Below are 22,010 nucleotides of genomic sequence, written 5' to 3' on the forward strand. Positions count from 1 at the left end.
GTATGACTTTAATTGGAAAATAAAAAATTATTTTAAGCTTGTCTGAGACCTCCTATATGAATTTTGCTCATGGTTCATGAAGTGGCATGAGCTGGGTGACAATGATCAATTCAGTTGCCAAAGCAAACATATTGCTTGATAAAGATCTATGTATTTGAACAGAAAAGGCTGAGGTAGTGGTATACTTCATTATGTAATGGGATTACAGAGCTTAGAAAAGTAAAAAATTAGTTATGGAGCTGCTGATGCCTGGAAGCTGAAGATCACGTTGATAAGTTCATCACGTGAATATGGATGAGCACCTGGGCCATACTGGTGCGGGTTAAAGATGCCAGTATGTGCATTTCATGTTATGTAAATTAAATTGAAAATCTAAAATATGTTCAGGTCTGTTTACGAAACAAATAAGGACTTAAATTAAGACGAACGGGATAGACCTCCTGAACGGAGACTACTGCACTGTGAAACCTTCTAGATTTTACAGCGAAAAGCATCAACCGATCGTAAGCTCAAAGCTAAACATCACAACAATAAAAACCTCATGATGCAGCTGTCAGTTCACAAATGTTTTTACTCTTTGTTTTTACTCATTTCTCTTTAGCAGCAGTTTAAAATGCAGATTCAGATCATGAACTTTCAGAAATAAAGTTAAATCACCAACCATCTGTTTTGCTAAAGTAAGGAGCTCCTTTTAGGGATTAAGTAGTACTAGCAGCACTCTAAGGTGCCGTCTGGCAGCTGATAACCACTACACCTTAATTCCTGAAAGAAAATAAGGTAGATTAACTCAGCAAAAGGAGGGGTAGGGATCAGACCTGGGCCAAACACTCTACCTCTAAAAATGCCCCAACTATTGGTGAATTATCATGTAGATAAGCTGTAACCTTTTGGGAAATCCTGCTAATAAAACTAAACTTGCCAACAACCTTCTTGATGGAGGCAATAAAGCACATTAGTGTTTATTACATAAACCTTTACGATTATTGCATTATGTGCAAGAATTCCCGTGTTTCTGTGCTACGTAACAATGGTGATGTTATTCTCAGGGCCAAATTAAATAAAAAAACAAAACAAAATGGCAGCAACCTTTAGCCCTTAGTTTTCACGTTGTTATCACAGAGGAGGACACAGCTGGGCCAGATGTTTCCTCCTGAGCCAAGCTTTTTTTTCTCTCTTTTTTTCCTCAACTAAACTAATTTACCGTGCAGGCTTTAATTAGCTACACAAGAAGAACACAAAAGAAAATTTGTTTTGATCTTGTTATTGCAATGACGTCATCATGGGAGTTTCCCTGGAACTGTGAAACCTTAATTTGGAAAATTAAATGACATTTGACTTTTTGTTACACTTGATTCTTCTCTTTACTCACACAGACATTGTTCTTGAGAAACTGGTTAATTTAAAGGAGTTTCCAGAGATGGTTCAGGTCGGGGCATGATGTACCCTCGCCTCCAGGCTCCCACCAATCCACCAATGATCCAGCTGGTAGATTACATAATACTGCCTCAAGGCTTTGTGCAGCACAAGGCTGGCTGTTTGAAAACCTCACTGGGAATTACATGTATTCTCCTCAGACTTGTGGAGACTGAGCAGAAGCTGGAGGCTTATCAGGGAACTGACTAACTACAACCATTTCAAATACACAACACAAGCAGAGCTGTGTGCCTCATGTTCCGTTGCAGAGTGTCACCTTTAAGCCTTCACTGACTGTCTTGATGAAATGGGAAACCCTCTGCCTACACAGCAGTCCCTGGATGTTCTGCAGGCTGTTAGAGGAGTTTTGTGTCTCTTAAGGTTTTTCTAAATTTATGACGGATTAGACACGCCTCTCTGCAGCCAACATTGTGCACTTCATTGTAAGTGGAACACGGTTGCAAATGCGTGCAGCAGCACTCTGACGTCTGCAGTTACAGTTGCTCCATCATTTCCATGCTGCTTCATGCGCAGTGTTACATCAGCAGAGCTCTGAAAACATCCAGAGGTGGGAGCTCAGGTTGTAAGACGCCACTGCACGCACTCTTTGTAGGCATCTGCTTGTCGTGAGGCATCAGCAAGTCACGCTGCTCAGGTTAGGCTGTTTACCACAGAATGACAGAAAACGCCACTTCCCCTCCACAGTGATGCTCTTTAAGCCATCATGGTTGTGATTAATTTTATCCCCATGTGTGATGTTTTAGTCTTTATTTGTTGGTGGATGCACTGTAATTATAAAAAATGATTTGTGCTGATAACAGTTGATGGTCTAACGAGGACTTTCTGGTGCGTCTCTGATTGAGAGCGCCCCTGTTGTTGGCATCTTCTTTGATTACATGAATTGTAGTTAATTTTTAATTGAACCCATATCAATTAACACACTGCTGCTGCAAGTTTCCATTAGATTAATAAGGATGAAGGTCAAAATATAGCAGACACAAATGACACTTTAAAAACCAGAGGCAGCCTGTCGTCTCAAACCTACAGAGCCCACCTGTCATAGGAAGAAAACATATTTATTGTGTGGCCACAGATTACTTATGCGTGGGAACAATATGTAATGGTATGGCCATGAGTTACTAATGAGTGGGAATAACATAGTTAAGTCACCAGTTATTTGCATTTTGCAACTTGCATTATTTCTGAGAACATTCACAAAAACACTTTCAATGCAAAATGTGCAAAGCAGCCATGATACACACCTGTACACATGATTAAAGTATATCCTTAAGTATATTCTCACTTAAGTCAAATTAGGCCGTGCATTAACACTGCGTTATTCAAACTTTGACCCGAATTAAATGTTTCTTACTATGAATGATACTAATCTCAAGAGATTGCAGTATATTACTGTATTTCATTCTAAGGTTGAAATGAAATTAAATTAATTCAAAATCATCCAAATTACATTTAGCCATTAAGGAGCTTGCTTGTTATCTTCTGACCACAGTTTTGTTATCACTTCCCACGCATCGCTTTCACGTGTTCATGACTTAATCATCTTGTTCCTGTGCAGTTAACACCCAGATGAAGCTTTGAACAGGTGTGTTGTTCTTTGCAAGTTCTATAGTAAGGAAGTTTTGTACTATCAAAGTACCTCTAGTCTGAAATATCACCTCAGTGCCAAGCATTTAGCAGCTAAACTGTAGGTCCCTGTTAGCACTGGAGCTAATGCTAGCATTAAGCTACAATCAATCAGCTAACTGAGTGAGTCCACCTCTAACCGACTGGACATTAACCACATGCTTATTCTTGTACCCATGGAAACAAAACTGGACCCAAACCCAAACAACAGGAACTTGTTCAGGCAATACTTCATATCACCTGCTCTGATGTATGTGTGATTTTTGTACTGCATGCGAGGGAAACGTCGCTTTCATAGATCTGATCTCTGCTTTACAGTAAATTCCCACCCAATAACCAAATGCTCCTGAATTCATGAATGTATTCCACAGCAAATGTGGATTGTAATTTGTATAGTATTGTTTGATCAAAACTAGAGCACCTACTTTTTTAAAAGCATATTATCTTGCATTTCTAAACAAAAAAATTAAGATTTTTGACCAATTTTTGCTCATGATTTACAGACAGCTCAAGCTGAATATTTGGGTAAAAAATGAAGATGATCAACATGACTGACATCTAATATAGTTGTGTTTTTTTTGTTTTTTTTTATATCTACTATGGTTTATTTGAATGTGTGTGCAGCCCTGAATGGAAAAACAAGGGGTTTTACCCTCAGTTGAGTAGGAAGAAATGTAACACAGGCTTATTTATTGGTTTCCGGCCTTTCGGTTTCAGCATCACTTGATTCCTGCTGCTCACCATTAAAAATGCCAGAAAACCCAGTAACAGCCTAGCGCGCCACATGGTGTGTGTGTGAACCAAGGACACAAATTAATTCATCAAAGTCAGTTGAGAGCCATCTTATGGGAGAAGCAGCAGTAAAATACCATGATTTAAGGGTTCCTGGCACACTTACTGTTACATAATCCTTTTATGCCCTCTTGAGAATACTGTGTTCACATAACAGTGTCGTTAGGAACACACTAATTCAACATTTCATTTGAAATGTGGATGAAAAAAAGAAGCCAGAGTGAGTGGTAATAGCCTGAGGCCTTTCTCTATGATGATTGAATAGGCTCTGCAGTCTTCTAGGTTTGATGTGAGGAATGTCTGCTAACAGGGAATGCTTCCCAAACAGAAGATGTCGATGGAGCCGAATGAGTTCCCGTGGAGATCCACTCTCACCTCCACTTCACACTGACAAAACTCAATATTTGGAATAATGAAGTGGGAGCTTGTTCTGTTGGTTTGGCAGCAGAACGACTGACAATCCTGACTGTCAGTCACTTGCTTCTGTGTTGCTATGGTAACAACCTTGTTGCACCACTCAGAAGCTAATTCTGTAGAAGAGAAAAGCTTGTAGAATGCGATGAAGAAGAAGAAGAAGAAAAAAAGATGGCTGCATGCATGAGTCATCTGCTAACACATACATCCAGAGCTCCAGATTTATCTCTACAAGCAGCCTGCCATAGCTCCCCGTGTTACTGTAGCTTAACAGCCACCGCAGAGACCACTTGAGGAAGCAAAAGCAAACGCAGACTCTGGTGAGAACAACGGGTGAAGGCAAGCGTACCGCCATATCTAGCTGCTAATTTTTGCCAACAGTAAATTCCTCTGAGTTCTAATTGAGGTCCACCAGAAGTCATGAGGATGGAGATGTGAAGCGAGAAAATGATAACATGTTCCCCAGTCGGTGTTGCTGTTTTACAGTATTTCACTGTAAACTGAATATTTGTTGATTAGGATTAGAAATATGAAGATAGATGTATTAGGGTGACAGAGAGTTAAAACTGGGCCTGAAAAGATGAGGTGTAAATAACATAGTCAGTATAACAAGGCTGGAAAGTTGAAAACGCACCAGAGAGATAATTATTTTGATCAGGTCAGAGATCACATCAGAAAAAAAAAAATTATGGCCTCAAAATAATAAAGAGCTCATGGTATGTACAGACCGGCCCTTTACTTATATGCAAGGCTTAACCACATGAAATGGCACGACTCAAGTTAAAAAGGTATAAACTCGGCACACGGAAAAAAAAAAAAAAAACACCTCCAGTAACACCTCCAGTATTGCAGAAATCCCATAATGGGATGTGACATGTTCTCAGTCACTGGAACATGCCATAATGTTTGCAATGTTTTTGGGTGATCCAATCGTTTAAATCATGAAACTGGTCAAGGTTACTTCAGGGTGTCTTGTGAAGTCATAAAAATGGGAGAGTGAACTCGTCTCTCTTCAAGAGAAAAACGTCTTGAGAATCTCTCGTGATCAAAAGGAGTCAAACCATGCTGCAGTTTGCACTGATTATTTAGTTAAAGGTTTGTAAATCTGGTTAGGGTCCCTCTCTGTTAGCTTCTGCTATTTGTGGGTTAATTAAAGCTCATTGAGCAGGTAAAGTCATAGCTGCTTTCTTCTTTTACTTGTCCAGATTGCAGCTTCTAAGCAAGAAGCCACACAAGTTTAACATGAGTGTACTTTCTAACCTCAACCAGCGTGTTTGTCTTTTCACTGATCTCATACTCTTGCTTGGTCAGGAGCCCACTGCATCCGTTTTAAATATACAGAATACCATCAGACTGTCATTTTTAGAAGTGCAGGGTTTCCTCTGATACACAAAAATGTGGGTAAAGCTTAGTGAAATAAAAAGTATTTCATTGTGTATTTTAGTGCCTAGCTATGATGTTTTCCTAAACTTAAACAAGTATGTTTAATCCATAATGGGATGAAGTACAGTGTCAGACTGAAAGAAGACCAAAGAAAGACCAAAAAGTTGAATATCTATCCCCACTGATCTCTGCAACAGTCTAACTTGTTGATGAGCCAGCAGTGTAGGATGACGTTTTCCTGTCAGCATTTATTGGTGCAGCCATTGCATTTATTGTCACTACAGAAGGATAAGAGGTTGTTTATGGTAGCATGTAGGTGTCTTTCTCAGCCCCTACAGAGCGAAAGATTTTCATTATTTTTCCTTCCTCCAAAAACGTAAAAGTATGTTGCCAACAGAGATGACTCTAAGTCAAATATTGATCAGTTGAAAGTTAGCTCAAGCCAAAAGGGGCTAAAGTCAGCTAGCTAACAAAGAAGCAGGAGTAAACTAACCAATTTTTATTATTTTTGGCACTCAATTTAATTTCATCACTATGCCACTTTTTTCACTTTGACTGCTGTTTTTTTTTTCCACAGCAGAGCAGAGTTCTGGGTACCATACGCATTGAAAGCAGATGGAAAAGCCCAAGCATCTTTATCTGTTGAATTTGACATGACATGACAACTTTAATCAAAGCTGCATTATGTCTGTTTATTTTACTACTCTAACCATCCAGCATCTCTGGATATCACCATTATCCGAACACACAGTGCCCATACGTCTCAGACTATCAGTAAACCAAAGGTTAACCAGTGTGGTGTCAAAGTCTGACCTCTGTTCAGATACTGTTGCCTTCACATTAGAGTTATATTTCCCATTGCTGTGTTCTGTTTGATTTCAGATGTAGAAAAGTAGTTAATGGCTCGCCTCTCACATTTAACTGTAGCTCCGCTTAGAGCTATAAAAGCATCTTTCAGAGCTCACTGATATTTTACAGAGAGCACAAAACTGCTGCTTCCACTGTTGTTTTCTTTTGGCCTTTGCTTTTAAAGCCCAGCAGTTTATTTGAGAAACCTAAATTTGTTTAAGAGGCCCCTGCTCAGAGGACACAGTGACGCACAAGCCCTCTGCAAAAGATAATACACTTTTCTAGTCCACAAAATGTACGCACAAACTACATGTCTTACTGCTTTTGCAACATAATATGTACAGATTCATGTGTTCAGGTGTAGCCTTGAATTCACCAGTAAAGACAGGAACACAGATACACCAGTATATATATAATTTATCCTAATCTTGTAATCAAGACTGTATTGCTGAAATTGAACTGGCTGATGAGTTGTGTATGTGTGTGTGTGTGTGAACGTGCCCTCTGCATATCTGTTATTGTGAAATATTCCCACTGAAATATGGCTTACAATGAACATTATAAAGAAAAAGCATCACTAATAATATTGTATGGAATGTTATTTTCCCGTTGAACCAGTGTTTGTCATGCATCATGGATTCGTCGTCGTGCTGCTGCAGTGTGATAGTGTGAACTGAGATTAAGCTCTCCTTTAATCCTCCTCCGCTCCACATGACCTCACTGTGATGCATGAGCCACTGGGAAGCGTCATTGGTGCGTCGTGTCTTCTCCTGTGTGACCTGCATCCAATCAGAGCTCGTCTTCTCAGCATCCACCCCCACTGGGCTGCCAGTGGTGGAGCGAGGGAGGACAGGAGAGCAGAGGGACAGGGAGGGAAATGTAGTGAGTTTCTATGAATGGAAACAAGGAGAAGATGCTGGTGATGAAGGAACACAAATAGCGACAGTTCAAGCAACTCCACCCCTCAGGTCTTCACCTCCATCCTATTTTCTGTTTATTTTAGACAGTATGCAGTGTAAAGCCTCAAAGAGTAAGAGTTTTGCTGGAGAAACGGTTAATAAAATATGTATTATGACTCCAGCTCTGTTTAATATGCCTTTATTTAGGGAACTTATTAACATCCACTAAGATTAACATCCACTAATGTGCACGAATGATGGCAACGCCAGACTCATGAGCAGGAAATAGATGTTAGCTGTTAAGATTTAGAATATCCGACATCTGAACTTTAAGGCAATATAAAACCAGCAGATGTGTTACACATTAATTCTCTGATGTCTAATGGTAAAAAAATGTCTCCCCAAAATGTTTTCTTTTTTAAACAGTAAAATGTAATAATGGTGAGCTGAGGGCTAAAATCACACTGACCAAAAAATGCCAAATAAATATATCTTTAAAGCTAACAAATGGTTGAAACAGTGGATGCAGAGGAGATCCTCCGTACAGTTTGTAGACGTGGTGCAACTTGGGACAGTAAAGAAGAGAAGGGTGATGAAAAGCTATCCTTTTTTGGGCAAATCTAAGCACCAAATAGCTTTGATGTTTTTGTATAATTCAGATTTTGTATGATTGTGACTTCTCTGATGTCACTCTTGTTCAGAATAACTGTATTTGTTTAGCATTAAACAAGCCCACTGGTCCTGAATGTGTCAAAGCCAAACCAGGCACATTTTGGTCTCCTTGTGTAAAAATGTTGCCTTTATTGTTGATACCAGTCTTAGATAATCACGTCATTCTTGTCATGACTCGTTTTGATGGCCTCGTTATATTCTCTGATGTTTACTTTAAGAATAAGGACTAGATATTTTACATTCACATGTTCAAGGAGAAGTTTACCCAGGAGGTTACTATGGTTACTGCTTTATGAAGGAATATTTTAACTCCTCTGTTCCTCATGCTTCTAGTCCTTGACCCAGTTTGAGGCTGAAATCAATGACCTGACAAAAGAGATGTTTCTGTATAACTATTAGGCTGAACGTAGATAACAGCAAATATGAGGCAGTTGTGTAGTATAACAAGCCTTTTCAACAGTGCGGAAGTGTAGAGCTGTCACCCCCCCCCCCCCCAAAAAAAAAAAAAGTTAGGACCATATCATATTATAACGTTATGTGTTTTGTGGTGAAAACATGTTTGGAGGATAAACCATGTCTGTCTTTTAATAAGGAAACTGTGCATGTAGTAGATTAGAGAAATGTCTAATTTACCAAATGGGATTAAGTTGTACTTCATACTTGGCTGAGACAAGGAGAGATTGGAAAATGGTGAAGCTTGGAGGACACTGGGACTTTCCACTTGTCATTGATGTTGCACCCTTTATCCAGACGGGTCTTTGGGAATTATCTTCTTTGTGTTGTGTTGGCAACTTAATTCTCCAAGTGGGGGATATAACCAGTAGGGATGGGCAATATCAAAGAAAGCTCAAAGAAAGCTGCTTTGAGCCCCCAACTACCAGGTGTCTTCCCTCAGACCCTAAAAACAGCTGTCATAAAGCCACTACTGAAAAAGAAAAACCTTAGACTCGTCATTCATGAGCAGCTACAGGCTGATATCAAACCTCCCCTTTCTTAGTCAGGTTCTAGAAAAACCTGTCTTTCAGCAGCTACACAACGTCCTGACACTAAATACCTGTTCCGATGTCTACCAGTCAGGTTTTTGGGCCACACCACAGCACTGAGATGCTCTAGTTCAGGTCTTTAATGACATCCTCCTGAGCACAGATAGCGGGAACATTTCAGTCCTGGTACTGCTGGATCTCAGTGCTGCATTTGATGCGGTCGACCAGAACATCTTACTAGACCGGCTGGAAAACTGGGTGGGACTTTCTGGTACCACAATTAATTGGTTTGAGTCCTATTTAAAAGACAGGAACTACTTTGTGTCTATAGGTAACTATAAATCTGAGTAAACTAAAATAACCAGTGGAGTTCCCCAAGGCTCCGTCCTGGGGCCACTGCTGTTCAACATCTACATGCTGCCACTCGCTCACATTATTGAAACAACTAAACATGTTACCACAGTTATGCTGATGACACCCACATCTACATAACCATCTCACCAGGACACTACAATCCGATCCAGAGTCTGATCAACTGCATCGATCAGATTAAAGATTGGATGGGCCAGAACTTCAGTTAAATGAAGACAAAACTGAAATAATAGTTGTTGGAGCCAAAGGAAGAAAGATTAAAAGTCAGTTCTCAGCTTCAAACAGCAAAGTTCAAAACTAACAACCAAGCCAGAAATCTAGGAGAAGTCTTGGACTCAGACCTGGATTTTCGCAGTTATATTTAGATAGTTTTTAAGTCGGCCTATTATCACTTAAAGAACATATCAAGGATTAAAGCAGGATTTAGAAAAACCTGTCCATCCATTTCTCTTTAGTAGACTGGACTACTGTAATGCTGTCCTCACAGATCTCCCTAAAAAGTTGCAACTGAAAACAGACAGCTGCAGTTAGTCCAGAATGCTTCCGCTCGAGTTCTCACTAAGACCAAGAAAGTAGATCCTAGAACTCCAGTTATCATTAAGACCAAGAAAGTAGATCCTAGAACTCCAGTCCTCACTAAGACCAGGAAAGTAGATCCTAGAACTCCAGTCCTCACTAAGACCAGGAAAGTAGATCCTAGAACTCCAGTCCCCACTAAGACCAAAAAAGTAAATCCTAGAACTCTAGTCCTCACTAAGACCAAGAAAGTAGATCCTAGACCTCCAGTCCTCAGATCTTTACACTGGCTTCCTGTCTGTAAAAGAACTGACTTCAAAATCTTGCTGTTAGTTTACAAAGACCTGAATGGTTTAGGACCAGAATCCATTCAGGATCTTCTGGTTGGTTATGAAGCAACCAGATCCCTCAGGTCATCAGGGTCAGGTCTACTTTCTGTTCCCAGAGTCAGAACTAAACGTGGAGAGGCAGTGTTCAGCTTTAATGCTCCTCACTTTTGGAACAAACACCCAGAAAACTGCAGGTCTGGTGACTCAGCAGTTTTACATCAGGGTCAAAACTTTTCTATTTGTTGCCTTTAATCAAAACAACTGTTAATGTCTCACCCTGGAACTTTTATTTCTTGCATTTTATCTATTTTATTTTTAGCATTTTTTTCTGTTTTTATTTAACTAAAAAAAGTTATAATTTGTTTTTAATGCACTTTTATTGCTTTCAGCACCTCACTGTGATGCCTTTAATGTTTTATGTATAGAACTTTGAATTGTCTTGTATATCAAATGTGCTTTACAAATAAACTTGTCTAAACTTGGCTTACCTTCTTACAGTAAAACTAATCACATTATAACGCGATATGTTTCGCGTTTTTGCAGTACAAGTATCATGTTATAATGTGAATAGGTCACAATATTTTTTTAATTTGGGTGACAGCTCTACAGTTCCATACAGCACAGCACCTTTTTTTAAGGTCTGCAGGACTCTGACTTGCTTGTGCAAAGTTTATATGAATGCTATTTGATTTTAAAACATGTCAAAGTTAATCTGTAAAGGAAATGGTGAAATAAATCTGAGGTCTAACTGATTCAAACCCCCAGAAGATACCTGCACACAGATTTATGTTCTGCTGTAAATGTTTGGGGAATTAATTATGATTTGGATTAAGCTCCTAGAGCAGCTAGCTGAGGTTTGGGGAAGATCAATTTTTTAATGAATTAATTTAAAAGCAAGTGTTAATAGCATATCTGTGACAAGGAGCAAACTGTGGTCTCCTACAATTAAATCAACCACATGCTCATAAACCCAAACATCCACTTGGCCATAAAAGTCACTTTAGCTGCTGTGCTGATGGATGCTGGGCTTTCGTGATAATTACAGGTATGAGTCGTGCTTCTTGTTGAGTGATGAAGACCACTGTCACGTAAAGACATATTTAAAGTAGATTATTATATATTCTGTTCATTGTCAGGCCAGAAGTGTCTAACATGGTTATTAATACATGTAACTATTTCTGTGAGATGATCATCAGCAAGGTTTTTTGTAGTTGCTGTGGTTACCATAGAGAAGAATGTTTCCTGTTGCGTTTCAGCTTTGTTGTCAAACTTTTTCAAACACTTTGATATGTTTAGAGAATAATGCACATGGAAGACATAAGGGGAGGCAGAACATCACTGCAGGCATGACTTAAAAAAATTAAAAAAGGAAATAAAACCATTAAATAACTTCAGGAATGTGAACAAGGAAAAACTGTTTCTCTGACTTCAGGCTTTGAAAGAGAAAAGCTGTAAAATCTTTAGCTCAACTTGAATGTGTGTCAGCTTAATATCTAAATAAACTGAAAAACATTCACTAAATAGGATGCCAAAAAAACCAATAATGTAAGGAAAGAAATAATTGCGTGACATGAGTAACAATGTTCTGTTCAAGCTCGTTGGACTGACTCTGTATTGATTTTATAAATCGGAAGGGTTCAGAGCACTGTTTCTATACAATGCTTCAACATAACAAAAATCATGTGACCACCAGAGCCGGATCAAGGCAAGCAGCTTCTTTGAGCCCCCAAACTACCAGGCAGCCCACAAGAGAGACTGAAATGCTGATATCTTAATTTTAAAAAAAAAAAATTATTAAAAAGACAAAAATATTATTGAATAAAATATTAAAATTTGTAATATACAGAAAAACAGTTTTCTCTTTATACTATTTACATGCTTGTGTGCCAGCCATGAAAATATAATACTGGTTAAATCAATTCCTTCTCCAGGCTGCTGCCTCTGCCATGCAGTGCATTGGTAATTGCAGTATGCCACACACAAACATCACTCATCTGGAGGGGCCCAAATCAAATTCTGCATAGGGTCCCATTAAGGCTCGAGCCGGCCCTGGTGACCACACCAACCAAGGCCTCGATATGTCAGGGTGCATCAGAAAGTATTGAGCTGCTTCACCGGGATTTTGAGTGGGTTGTATTATTATGAAGACTCTGCAGAGCCCAGTCTGACTCCAGGCGAAGGTTGGTTTAGGCCAGTGATTCTCAACCATTTTCAGCCACAAACCCCAAGATAGCATACGTTGGTGTTTGTATTACTCAGACCGGCTTGAAAACTGTAAGAATCTAGATAAATAAGGAGGATTAAGCGGTTTTTCGTAGATTCGGTCCTCAACTGTGACGTGTTAATTCCACAATGTCTTTGCATTAATACATAAAATTTATCAAATTTATTAGATTTTGTGTGTGTGTGTGTGTGTGTGTGTGTGTGTGTGTGTGTGTGTATTTAATGCCCTCTCTGTGGACTACTTCCTCCTTTCTTTGTTACCATTTGGCCCTATTTCTCCAGTCCTAATGACATTCTGATGTCCCTGCTGTAGATCCTGGTGTGAATCGGTGGGTCAATATCTCACTCACTCTTAAGGCGGATTTATAGTTGTGCGGCGTTTGCGACTGCGTAACCGGCGTAGGCTCGGCGTAGCTCTGCAGAGGCTCGCCGCGCACCTCTCCCAGACCTGACATGCACCCCTGCTTCGCAGACGGTTACGCGGAGGTTCTCCCTTGTGATTGGTCAGTTTGGGATCACGTGTTGCAGGATATCTGGATCTTCTCACTGAATTTGTGTGGTAACACCGTTTTTAAAAACAATAACCAGTGGATCAAGTTGATGAGAGGCTGATCGAATTATTTCTTCATTTTCTTCCACAAGCTAATAAAGACACTGACCCATACTGGACTTCACTGTTGTTTTAAAACAGAAAATACCTACCGAACTGAAGTGGGCCATCAAAAGGACTTGGTGAGTTTGCCTGCCGATACCACCCCTGCTGCCACCTTCAGGTTAGGAGGTGAAACTGCAATGACACCCCCTACACTCGAGTGCGAAAGCAAACTCACCAGCATCAGTTACGGTGTAAACGACCGCACTCAGACGTCGCGCAAGCATAAATCCGGCTTTAGCGTACAGCTTGATGTCATCCATGTAGAGTAGGAGGCAATGGTGGCCCCATTCCTGAGTCGTACCTATAGCCAGTCTTGTTGACTAATTGGCTGAGGGGGTTCAATGCAGAACAGCAGCGAGGACAGAACATCTGCTTGGTATATACCACATTTGATGGAGACTTGTGCAATTGGCGCTACGTTGGCTTTAAGGGTGATCTGCCACAGCCTCATTGAGTTTGTATTGAAGGCTATTACAGTGTTGTTGATCTTGTACAGGTTCAGGCATTCCAGGATCCATGTATTTGGCATTGAGTCATCGGCTTTCTGGTAATCAATCCAGGCAGTGCACAGGTCTGTGTCTGGTTTTGCAGTCTCTGCAGCAGTTCTATCAACCAGCAGCTGGTGTTTGGCTCCGCTGGTACCTTTACCAATGACTTTCTGTGTTTCTGTCATGTATTGGTCCACGTGACCACTTTTCTCAGGCCCTATGATGCCTGACATGAGCTTCCATGTTGTGGTGAGACAGTTTATCGCCCAATAGTTGGATGCAGCTGTTCCCTTTTAGGGATCTTTCAGTATCAGGACTGTCCATCCCGTGTCAGCCATTCAGGCTGGGTCCCATCCCTCAGCAAGTGGTTCATTTGTGCCACTAGGCGCTCATGGAATGAAGTTAGTGTCTTTAACCGGCATGGATCATGTCCGGGCCAGGTGCTGACCAATTCTTCATACTTGAGATTCTTTGCTAGATATCTGCCACTGTAATGGTAACTGGGCCTCGATTAGGGAGGGAGGGAGGGTGCTGTGGTCCACTCTTAGTTTTTTTAATCACTGTGCTTCACTGTTATGTGATGCCTCCGTCTCCCATATGTTTTTCCAGTATTGTTCAGTCTCCAGCCTTGGTGGGTTAGTGCATGTGGTATTACCCTGCCATTGGGAGTATATATATATATATATATATATATATATATATATGTATATATAGTTTTTTTTTTTGTTTGTTTTTTTAAACACCAATATTAACCTGAAAGGAAAATGGTGTAATGCTGCAAATTTGCAGTCGCACATTGATAAGAGGAAGAAAAATTCCTGCGTTTTTATGTGAGTTTGGCTTTTTGGAGTATTGATTGATGAACCCTGCAGGCAGCAGAAGCAGAGGCGGCTAACATGAAGGTGAAGCTGAGGAAAAATCTTTTTCTTTGTCTGCAGACATTTTTTTCTGGCAGTGTTATTTTTAAATCTGCTTTCACCAACCAACTCAGCCTGCATTTAAATGTCATTATTGATCAGCCATGTTGTTATAAAATACATTTGTTGCATTTATAGACACTTTAATTCCAGTGATGTACTTCTATACTGGGTACTGTATATAAATCTGTAGTCCTTCACCACCAGGGGGCTCTATGACTAAAGAAGAAGCCGTCAGTTCAGTTGCCTGATATCTGGATCTGGAAAAGCTCCGAAGCCTGTAACCTCTCAGTGTGTGGTTGACTAAAAACAGTTTGGATTAAGATCCTTCAAGACAAAGCCTGTATTGTTTTTACTTGTTCTTTTATGCATATTGCTGCTTTATTTATAGCATTACTGCTACATGACATAAACAAACCACGACCAGCTGTTTCACTGTCATGGCCTAGATTCTTGCAGGAGCCCAGTCAACATCTTACAGATTATGAGGACATCCTGGTGAACAAAACAAAATAATTAACCCTTAAAAATTCCTGTAATAATTGCCTAAAAATCCTATAAAAGATTTATCCAAAGTAAATTTGGTTCTTGAACCATTTGGAATATAAAGACAAATCCAACAGCCAGTTTGTGTGTTGTGCCATCTTGCAGTGGAGCCATTGTTGCGGTGGAAACCTAGTATCTGCTGCCGTCTGCCGACACAGACAGCAGAATGAATATCTGGACTGATGACGTTAAGCAGTGGCCCACAGTTACTGATAAAGGTATTTTATCAGTCGTTCTTGAAGTTGGTGTGTATGGCGGTGTGGTGGTTAGCACTGCGGCCTCTCAGCAAGATGTTTACTGGTACAAGCCTCGGTTGGGGGGGGAGGTTTGAACAGTGGCCTTTCTTTGTGGAGTTTGCATGTTCTCCCCATGTAATTTATTACATGGAGCTTATTTCAGCTTCCCTGTGACCAGAATTGAACTAAGTGGTGTAGAAAATTAAATGAATCTTGTTATTTAGTTTTTGTTAGTTAGGCAATAACTAGAAGAAAGAAAGGACAAACGGGGAAAGAAAGTTCACTCCACAATAATCTCCATTGCGGTACTGTAATACGTTACTGTACTATCTAGATAATTTATTTTTGGTCAATCATCGCAGACCAATAATCCTAATAAATTTGATTGATTGTTGTAAATGCTGCAGCAATGTGGGACAGAAATGAGTAACTCATTAAGTCCCCTGCCTGCCTGCACACAGTGAAACAGTTCATGCATGCGGGTATTACTCGAGCGTGTACCAGGGGTGACGCCAATTTCATGGCTGTCCTCTAAAAACTAGAATAAAATATTGATATGAACCACAGTAAAATAAAGTTACCAACATGTCCAGTTTAAGTGTCCAACATCAGCATGATCACAGCCCCATAAAGTAGCAGCAGAATGTTTGTTGTTCTATTGTTCAGCACTTTGAGCAACTGCAGAAAATTCGCTATATAAATAAACTTGAACTTGAATGTGTCACGTTCTCACAAAACGTATGATGCAAATTTTACGCTTTTAAAATAATCTGGGGTTAGAACTAGAGTCTACGCTTAGAAACATTTCACAATATCTCCCAAATTAGCAATTTACTCTGAGCCCCTTGTCTCTTAGTCCATTTAGAAATAACTAGCATAATCAAGATGACTTGCCACATTGAGACTGCCTTCAAAATGACTGTAGCTTGGAGTTATACACTGGAAAACATAATGGTACCACAGTTTTGGTTAGGGGAAACCACTCACATATGCCTACTTCAAATTTGACTACAATTCAACAGAAAATTAGTGTTTTACACGGCCTTTTCTAAAGATAGGACCAGGCATGCCAAAACTGTGCCATTTGAAGACCCCTATGATCCTACACTCCGCCGTGGTGATTTGAAGTTCAGGCTGTTTATTTTCACTCTGGGAAAGCCACTATGGCTGGGTCGGATGGTCCCACAAGCCCAGATCTCTTGCTGAAGCAGGTCACAGAAAAGTGTTGGACTTGTGTAAAAATCTTCTAAAAACGGTTTATATCCAGAGCCCAGAAGTTTTGTGTTGACCAGCTGCATCACAGCATCATAGCTGAGTCCTCTCTTGCTTTGTTGTTGTAATCTTCCATCATAAACATGCAGCACAGCGTGCTTACGTTTGACAACGGAGAACATGGCGTCGGTAGCGTGGGAATTCTTCAAAGTTTCCGAAGAAGACAGTTCGCTGGTTATTTGTAATAACGGTTTTAAACAAGTTCCACAAGGAGGGAAAAGTAGAACGAGCTTCACTACTACAAACCTGATCAGTCACCTGAAACATAACCATCATTTCAACAGTTTTGAAAGCGTATGAGGACGCCCGGCTGCTAAAGACGCAAAAAACTTAAAGCCAACCACAAAGAAGCCACCGGGACATACAGGCATCCGTGAGGTGTTTGAGATATATCAAGAAATTTCCCAGACATGACCACGGGCTAACGCTACTGAAGATCTAATCATGGAAATGATGGCGCCTGACGACCAGCCATTTACCCTCGTTGATGACAGAAGCTTTTCTCGTCTGATTCATCACTTGGAGCCACGGTTTACGATGCTGAGCCGCCGCTACTTTGCTGATGTGTGCCTTCCATCCAAGTATGAAGCTATCGCCAAATGTATTCACACATTATATCAAATAGTTCTGTTTGATATCTTTAGAAACTGTTTGAGAGGCATGTTAAAATTTCCAAATTTCCCTGAGGGCTCTCTGAAGGGATTAATAAAGTATTTCTATTCTATTCTATTCTATTCTATTCTAAAAGTTTTTCGCTGATCTTAAGTGTGTTTGTTATCGGTTATTAGTTATCGTATCGGTTTTAAAAAATGGTTACGACCTGTTTCAGAGTGGATTATTCGGACAAATCGGCTTGTAACACACCGCAGACCAAATGATAATTGTACAGGGAAATCTCACGATGATCGGCGTTTGCCGTCCGAGGTCGGGAAGAGGCAAAATCAGGACAAAAACAGCCAAAAAATCGTTATGTGTACCAGGCTTTAGACATGCAGGGCAGTGGGTCCCGAGGACCTGGATTGAGAACCACTGTCTAAAGTGTTGCAGTTTTGTAACAGGCAGGACACGGTTTAAAATGATCAAAGGACCCCAAAAAAGCAGCGGAATCACCCTTTTTGCCTATTCCAATCAGAAGCTAACTTCGGGATCTCTATTCTTCGAATGGGTGTTTGCTTAATACCTGAAAAGTGTACAAGGTGAGCTGCATTACTGTCTGGTTGGGACAGCAGAAACTAACAGACTCCTACAAACAAAATAAAGAGGTTTACGAACCTTTAACAGAGTTATCAGGGTCCAGCTCCAGTGACTCAGCTCCTTTTGATCCCAACGAAAAGTTTGCAAGCCTTTATTTACTCGACATCTTTTTGTAAATTCTTTGGCTCACTTTCTGTATGGCAGCACAAAGAAGCCCAAATAAACTCGGTCAGTTTCACGTGTTAACGAATGGAACAGCCAAAAACAATGACAACACAATGGACTTTTTTTCTGAGATAAATAAGAGGATCACCGCACGTGCACACGTTTACATTATTATACCTAAACCTGACCAGGGAAACAGCGCTAAATACGGCGGATACGACGTCACCATTTAGAAACACTGCAGCTGTTTCCATTTTGTCCCCATTTATCAATCACGCCCTAAAAGATGGATAAAGAGATTAATATAATAGAGGTCATTTTCTTTATTTTGAGAAAGATAAAACTGTCAAACATCTAGAAAATAAGATCAAATTGGCTGTTTGGTTGTAAACAAGTAACATCCTCCTTTTGAAACTAAATTTGCTTTGTCATGAATTCACCTGCTTCCTCATTTATCACCTCATGGCAAACATGGTGTCTTTAGTTCATACATTTTTTAATGTAAAGCAAAACCTTCTATCATATACTGTAAAAGTCTTCAGTCTTCCCCACACTGGTACCAGCTGTTAGATTCTACATGAAAATGAACTCATTTAATCGTCTCGTAAAAAGCATGCTGGCCGGAATCTATTAAAGATGTTGAGGCTGTCTGGGTTTCATTGATTAAACCCATGTTGTTTGATACACGAGCCACAGAGGCCCTGTCACACTGAACGCAGTATTTAATTGTACACCATGTCCCAGTGTTGTACTCAGCCAGCCCCCAGCTCACTTAGTAGGGGGAAATTAAATGCAATGCAGCCTCTGGGAATTCAGCTGGTCTGCTGCTACACTTTAAATTAATTTGAGGCAGTATGGACGAAAGACGTTTACTGATTAAGAAAACAGGAGAAAATGAGCATAATTGCCAGGAAAAATGTGGGCAAACATCTACATTTTTAAATCATCATTGAGCATTTTGAACAGTTAATAAGAGACAAGAAGCATTTAACATTCTTTTCAATTATTCTAGTTAGTTATGGAAGTGGTCAGCAGTATCAGTTGACTAGTACTGATATCCAGACTGAAATGTTGGCTAGATTATCTTATTTTTTGCACGTCCTCTGCCATAATGAGCCTGAAGTTTGCTCTTTTGCACTTGCATCAAGTAGATGGGATTAGCTATATGATCAGTTGCAGATTATATTATATTTGTCCTCAACAGACATCAGAAATACAGTAAATAATCTAACAGTTCTTGTAATTGCTGTTTAACAGGGCTGCGGCTAGTGGAACCCTTTGTCCCTTAATTAAGTGGTTGTTAAGCTCAGTTCAATTTTCTACTTAATTGTTAGGTGTGATGTGGAGCAACTGAGACTTTTTGTTACCATTGGTTACCTGCATCTGTAGGTGGCCTCGTAATGGCTGTGACTCATATTCAGCAAGCCTTCACTTCAGTCCTTGAAACGACCCCCTCTTCCTCCCCCTCCTTTTCCTTCTCCTCATCCTCACTGACTCTTGTTAACCTTAAGAAGATGCACGCCTGCTGCAGCACACACCCACACAGACACACACTTCTGGACAGATGTTGTCATGCACTGCTGCACTGAACAGAATGCTGTTGTTCCATTTTAACTCTCTAACCAGCACCTATTTTCTTCAGCATGCTGTTTAAATGTAGCAAAGGGCTTATATATCGTATATACTGATAAACTGACCGCACCAGAAATTCCATTTGTCAGTATTTGATATTTGTGACCTACAGTTTATCTACCCCTGGATATATGTATTAAAAAAAAACGAAAAAAAAAAGCTGCGGCTGTCAAACAAATGAACTGGATAAATACAAGACGACCCTGTTGGTCCCCAGAGAGGATTACTGTAACGATGATTTCTGTTTTTGGCCCATTCATAACTGTGTCGTCTCTCCTCACAGCAACTGTCCTTGCTCGCTGGCTGCCGCCCTGGCCAGAGCCACAGCAGACAGCCTCCTTCAGACCGACCTCTCCATCCACTACCTCAACAAGACTGTAGAAGATGGAGCTGACCTGTTACCACGTGAGTCCCCAGGGAGTCCACGAGACTGCTCTCTCACGCAAATTGGGTCTCCCTCTCATTTCATCCTGCACACATACACAGACATAAAACCACTAGGGCTTTGTCCCAGTTCTCCTCCACAAAGTGCATCAAGTGGGATTCGACCGCTAGAGGGCAGGAAGGAAACTCAAAGACTCACTTACAGCTATGAGCCAGGACGTACTGAGGCCTGGCATATTTACCGTAAAATGGTCATTAGATTATGTGTAATCTAATTCCACTGGAGTTGTTGTCCAAGGACCTATCATATCAGGGAAAACAGCAAGGCTATGCTAATTCTCTCTAACAGTCACCATTAGCAAAAAGCTGTATTTTACAACTTGATTATAAAATAGTCAGGAATTGATTTAACAATAAAGGGATAATAAATACCTTGTAATTCCATCCAGCCATCTTCTAAACCCACTTAACTCAATTCAGGAGTCTATCTCAGCTGCAATCATGAGGCGGGATACACCCTGGACAGGTTGTCAGTCCATCACAGGGCCAAACTGGACAAACAACCACTCGCGCTCACTCCTACGGGGAATTTTAGAGCCCCACTCGATCTAACATACATGTTTTTGGAGTCTGGAAGGAAACCAGAGTACCAGGAGTGAATCTCAACATGCAAACGAGGCCGTAGCTGAGATTTGAGCCAGGAACCTTCTTGCAGTGAGGAGACAGTGCTAACTACCACACTACTGCAACCCTGCCCTGTAATGACTTAAGTAAATGCCAGCTAACAGACTCAGTATTAATTATAGAAATAAGGTAATATGGACATTTAAACAGTTGAAGTCACTGCAGTGTGAAATCCTTTCCTGTTTGAACTAGCAATGTGTTTACCTTTGGTACTAGGAACTACACAACAAACTCACAGCTGGGAATGTTTGACACATGTCTCTTAGAAAATACGAGCAGTTAGTAGTTTTCACATGTGAGCCCACTCAGCAAGACTAAGACTGAGCTGCCAGCTGTTATGTGGACGAGTAAAATTAATCAGTCTGGCATCTATCTTTTTTTTTTTATGAGTTGTTGCTGTCAGATGTCAGAGCCTCCATTAAGATGTTGATAAGTATGTAAAGTGAAGCCTGTCCACTCAGGTGTTGTGTTCCTATTAATAGGTTTAAGGTTCAAGGAATCTTTATTGTCCCATGAGGGTAATTTTTTGTACAGCCAGCAGTAAAAACAATCAGTCACAAACACACAAACAACAATAAATATCTAAAAGGACTATGATATGTTAAAAAAAGGTAGAGCTACTAATATTGATCTGTCCTGGAGCCAAGAGGCCCGTGTCTGCAGACTGCAGAGTAACTTGAAGCCGGAATACCAGATGTTTGGAGGTGTTTGCTCTTTGTTTTAATTTTTAGAAAAAGAACTATAAACCGAAAGATGAAAGCCATGTAGAAGTAATCAAGCGAATAAAACACCTCATTATTTATTATTATAGCTATGAATAATTAGCTAATAACCTTATAATGAGGTAATGTAGGTAATGTCATTCATTAGTTTTTGAACCTTTGTGAAGCTTTCTTTATCATATTCTTGATTTTTTTGTTTTTTTAAACCAAAAATGATCATATTTGGAAAATAAGAACTGAAACCCAGATTGGATGAAAATATGCCTCTTTGAAGCTTAATATCTTTTTATTAATTAAATTATTTTCATGACAATTCTCATCTCACTGACCAAAAATAACAGCTCACACTGTTGACATCTTAAACACTAAGACCACTTAGACCTCTGCTCAAAAAATAACGCACCCATAATGAACTGAGTATACGAGTATATCTATTTTGAAGTCATAGTAATTGGAACGGTTGTGAGATCAGTATATGTGGGGTTTTTAATGCCTTCAGTAAGAAATAGTGTCCTCTGGACTGAGACGGGGAGAGGAAGTCACAAAAAACAAATAGTGTACTTTTATTACTAAATATTTTTAAATAAGTATGTTTTCAGAACAGGCTCCTCTTCATCAGGCTCAGA

The 22,010-nt window shown here is 40.1% G+C and overlaps 1 protein-coding gene across 3 annotated transcripts in view; it reads left to right on the forward strand.

Annotated features, from left to right (window-relative positions):
- The window catches only part of ppm1e (protein phosphatase, Mg2+/Mn2+ dependent, 1E), a 64,876-nt gene that overhangs the window by 25,953 nt on the left and 16,913 nt on the right, over positions 1–22,010 (forward strand). For all 3 annotated transcript variants that reach the window (XM_042008937.1, XM_042008938.1, XM_042008936.1), the window contains exon 3: positions 19,878–19,999. In XM_042008937.1, coding sequence (XP_041864871.1) covers positions 19,878–19,999 — 122 coding nt within the window. The remainder of the gene's footprint in view (positions 1–19,877; positions 20,000–22,010) is intronic.

The sequence above is a fragment of the Melanotaenia boesemani genome, chromosome 15, assembly GCF_017639745.1.
Source record: "Melanotaenia boesemani isolate fMelBoe1 chromosome 15, fMelBoe1.pri, whole genome shotgun sequence".
Lineage (NCBI taxonomy): Eukaryota > Metazoa > Chordata > Actinopteri > Atheriniformes > Melanotaeniidae > Melanotaenia > Melanotaenia boesemani.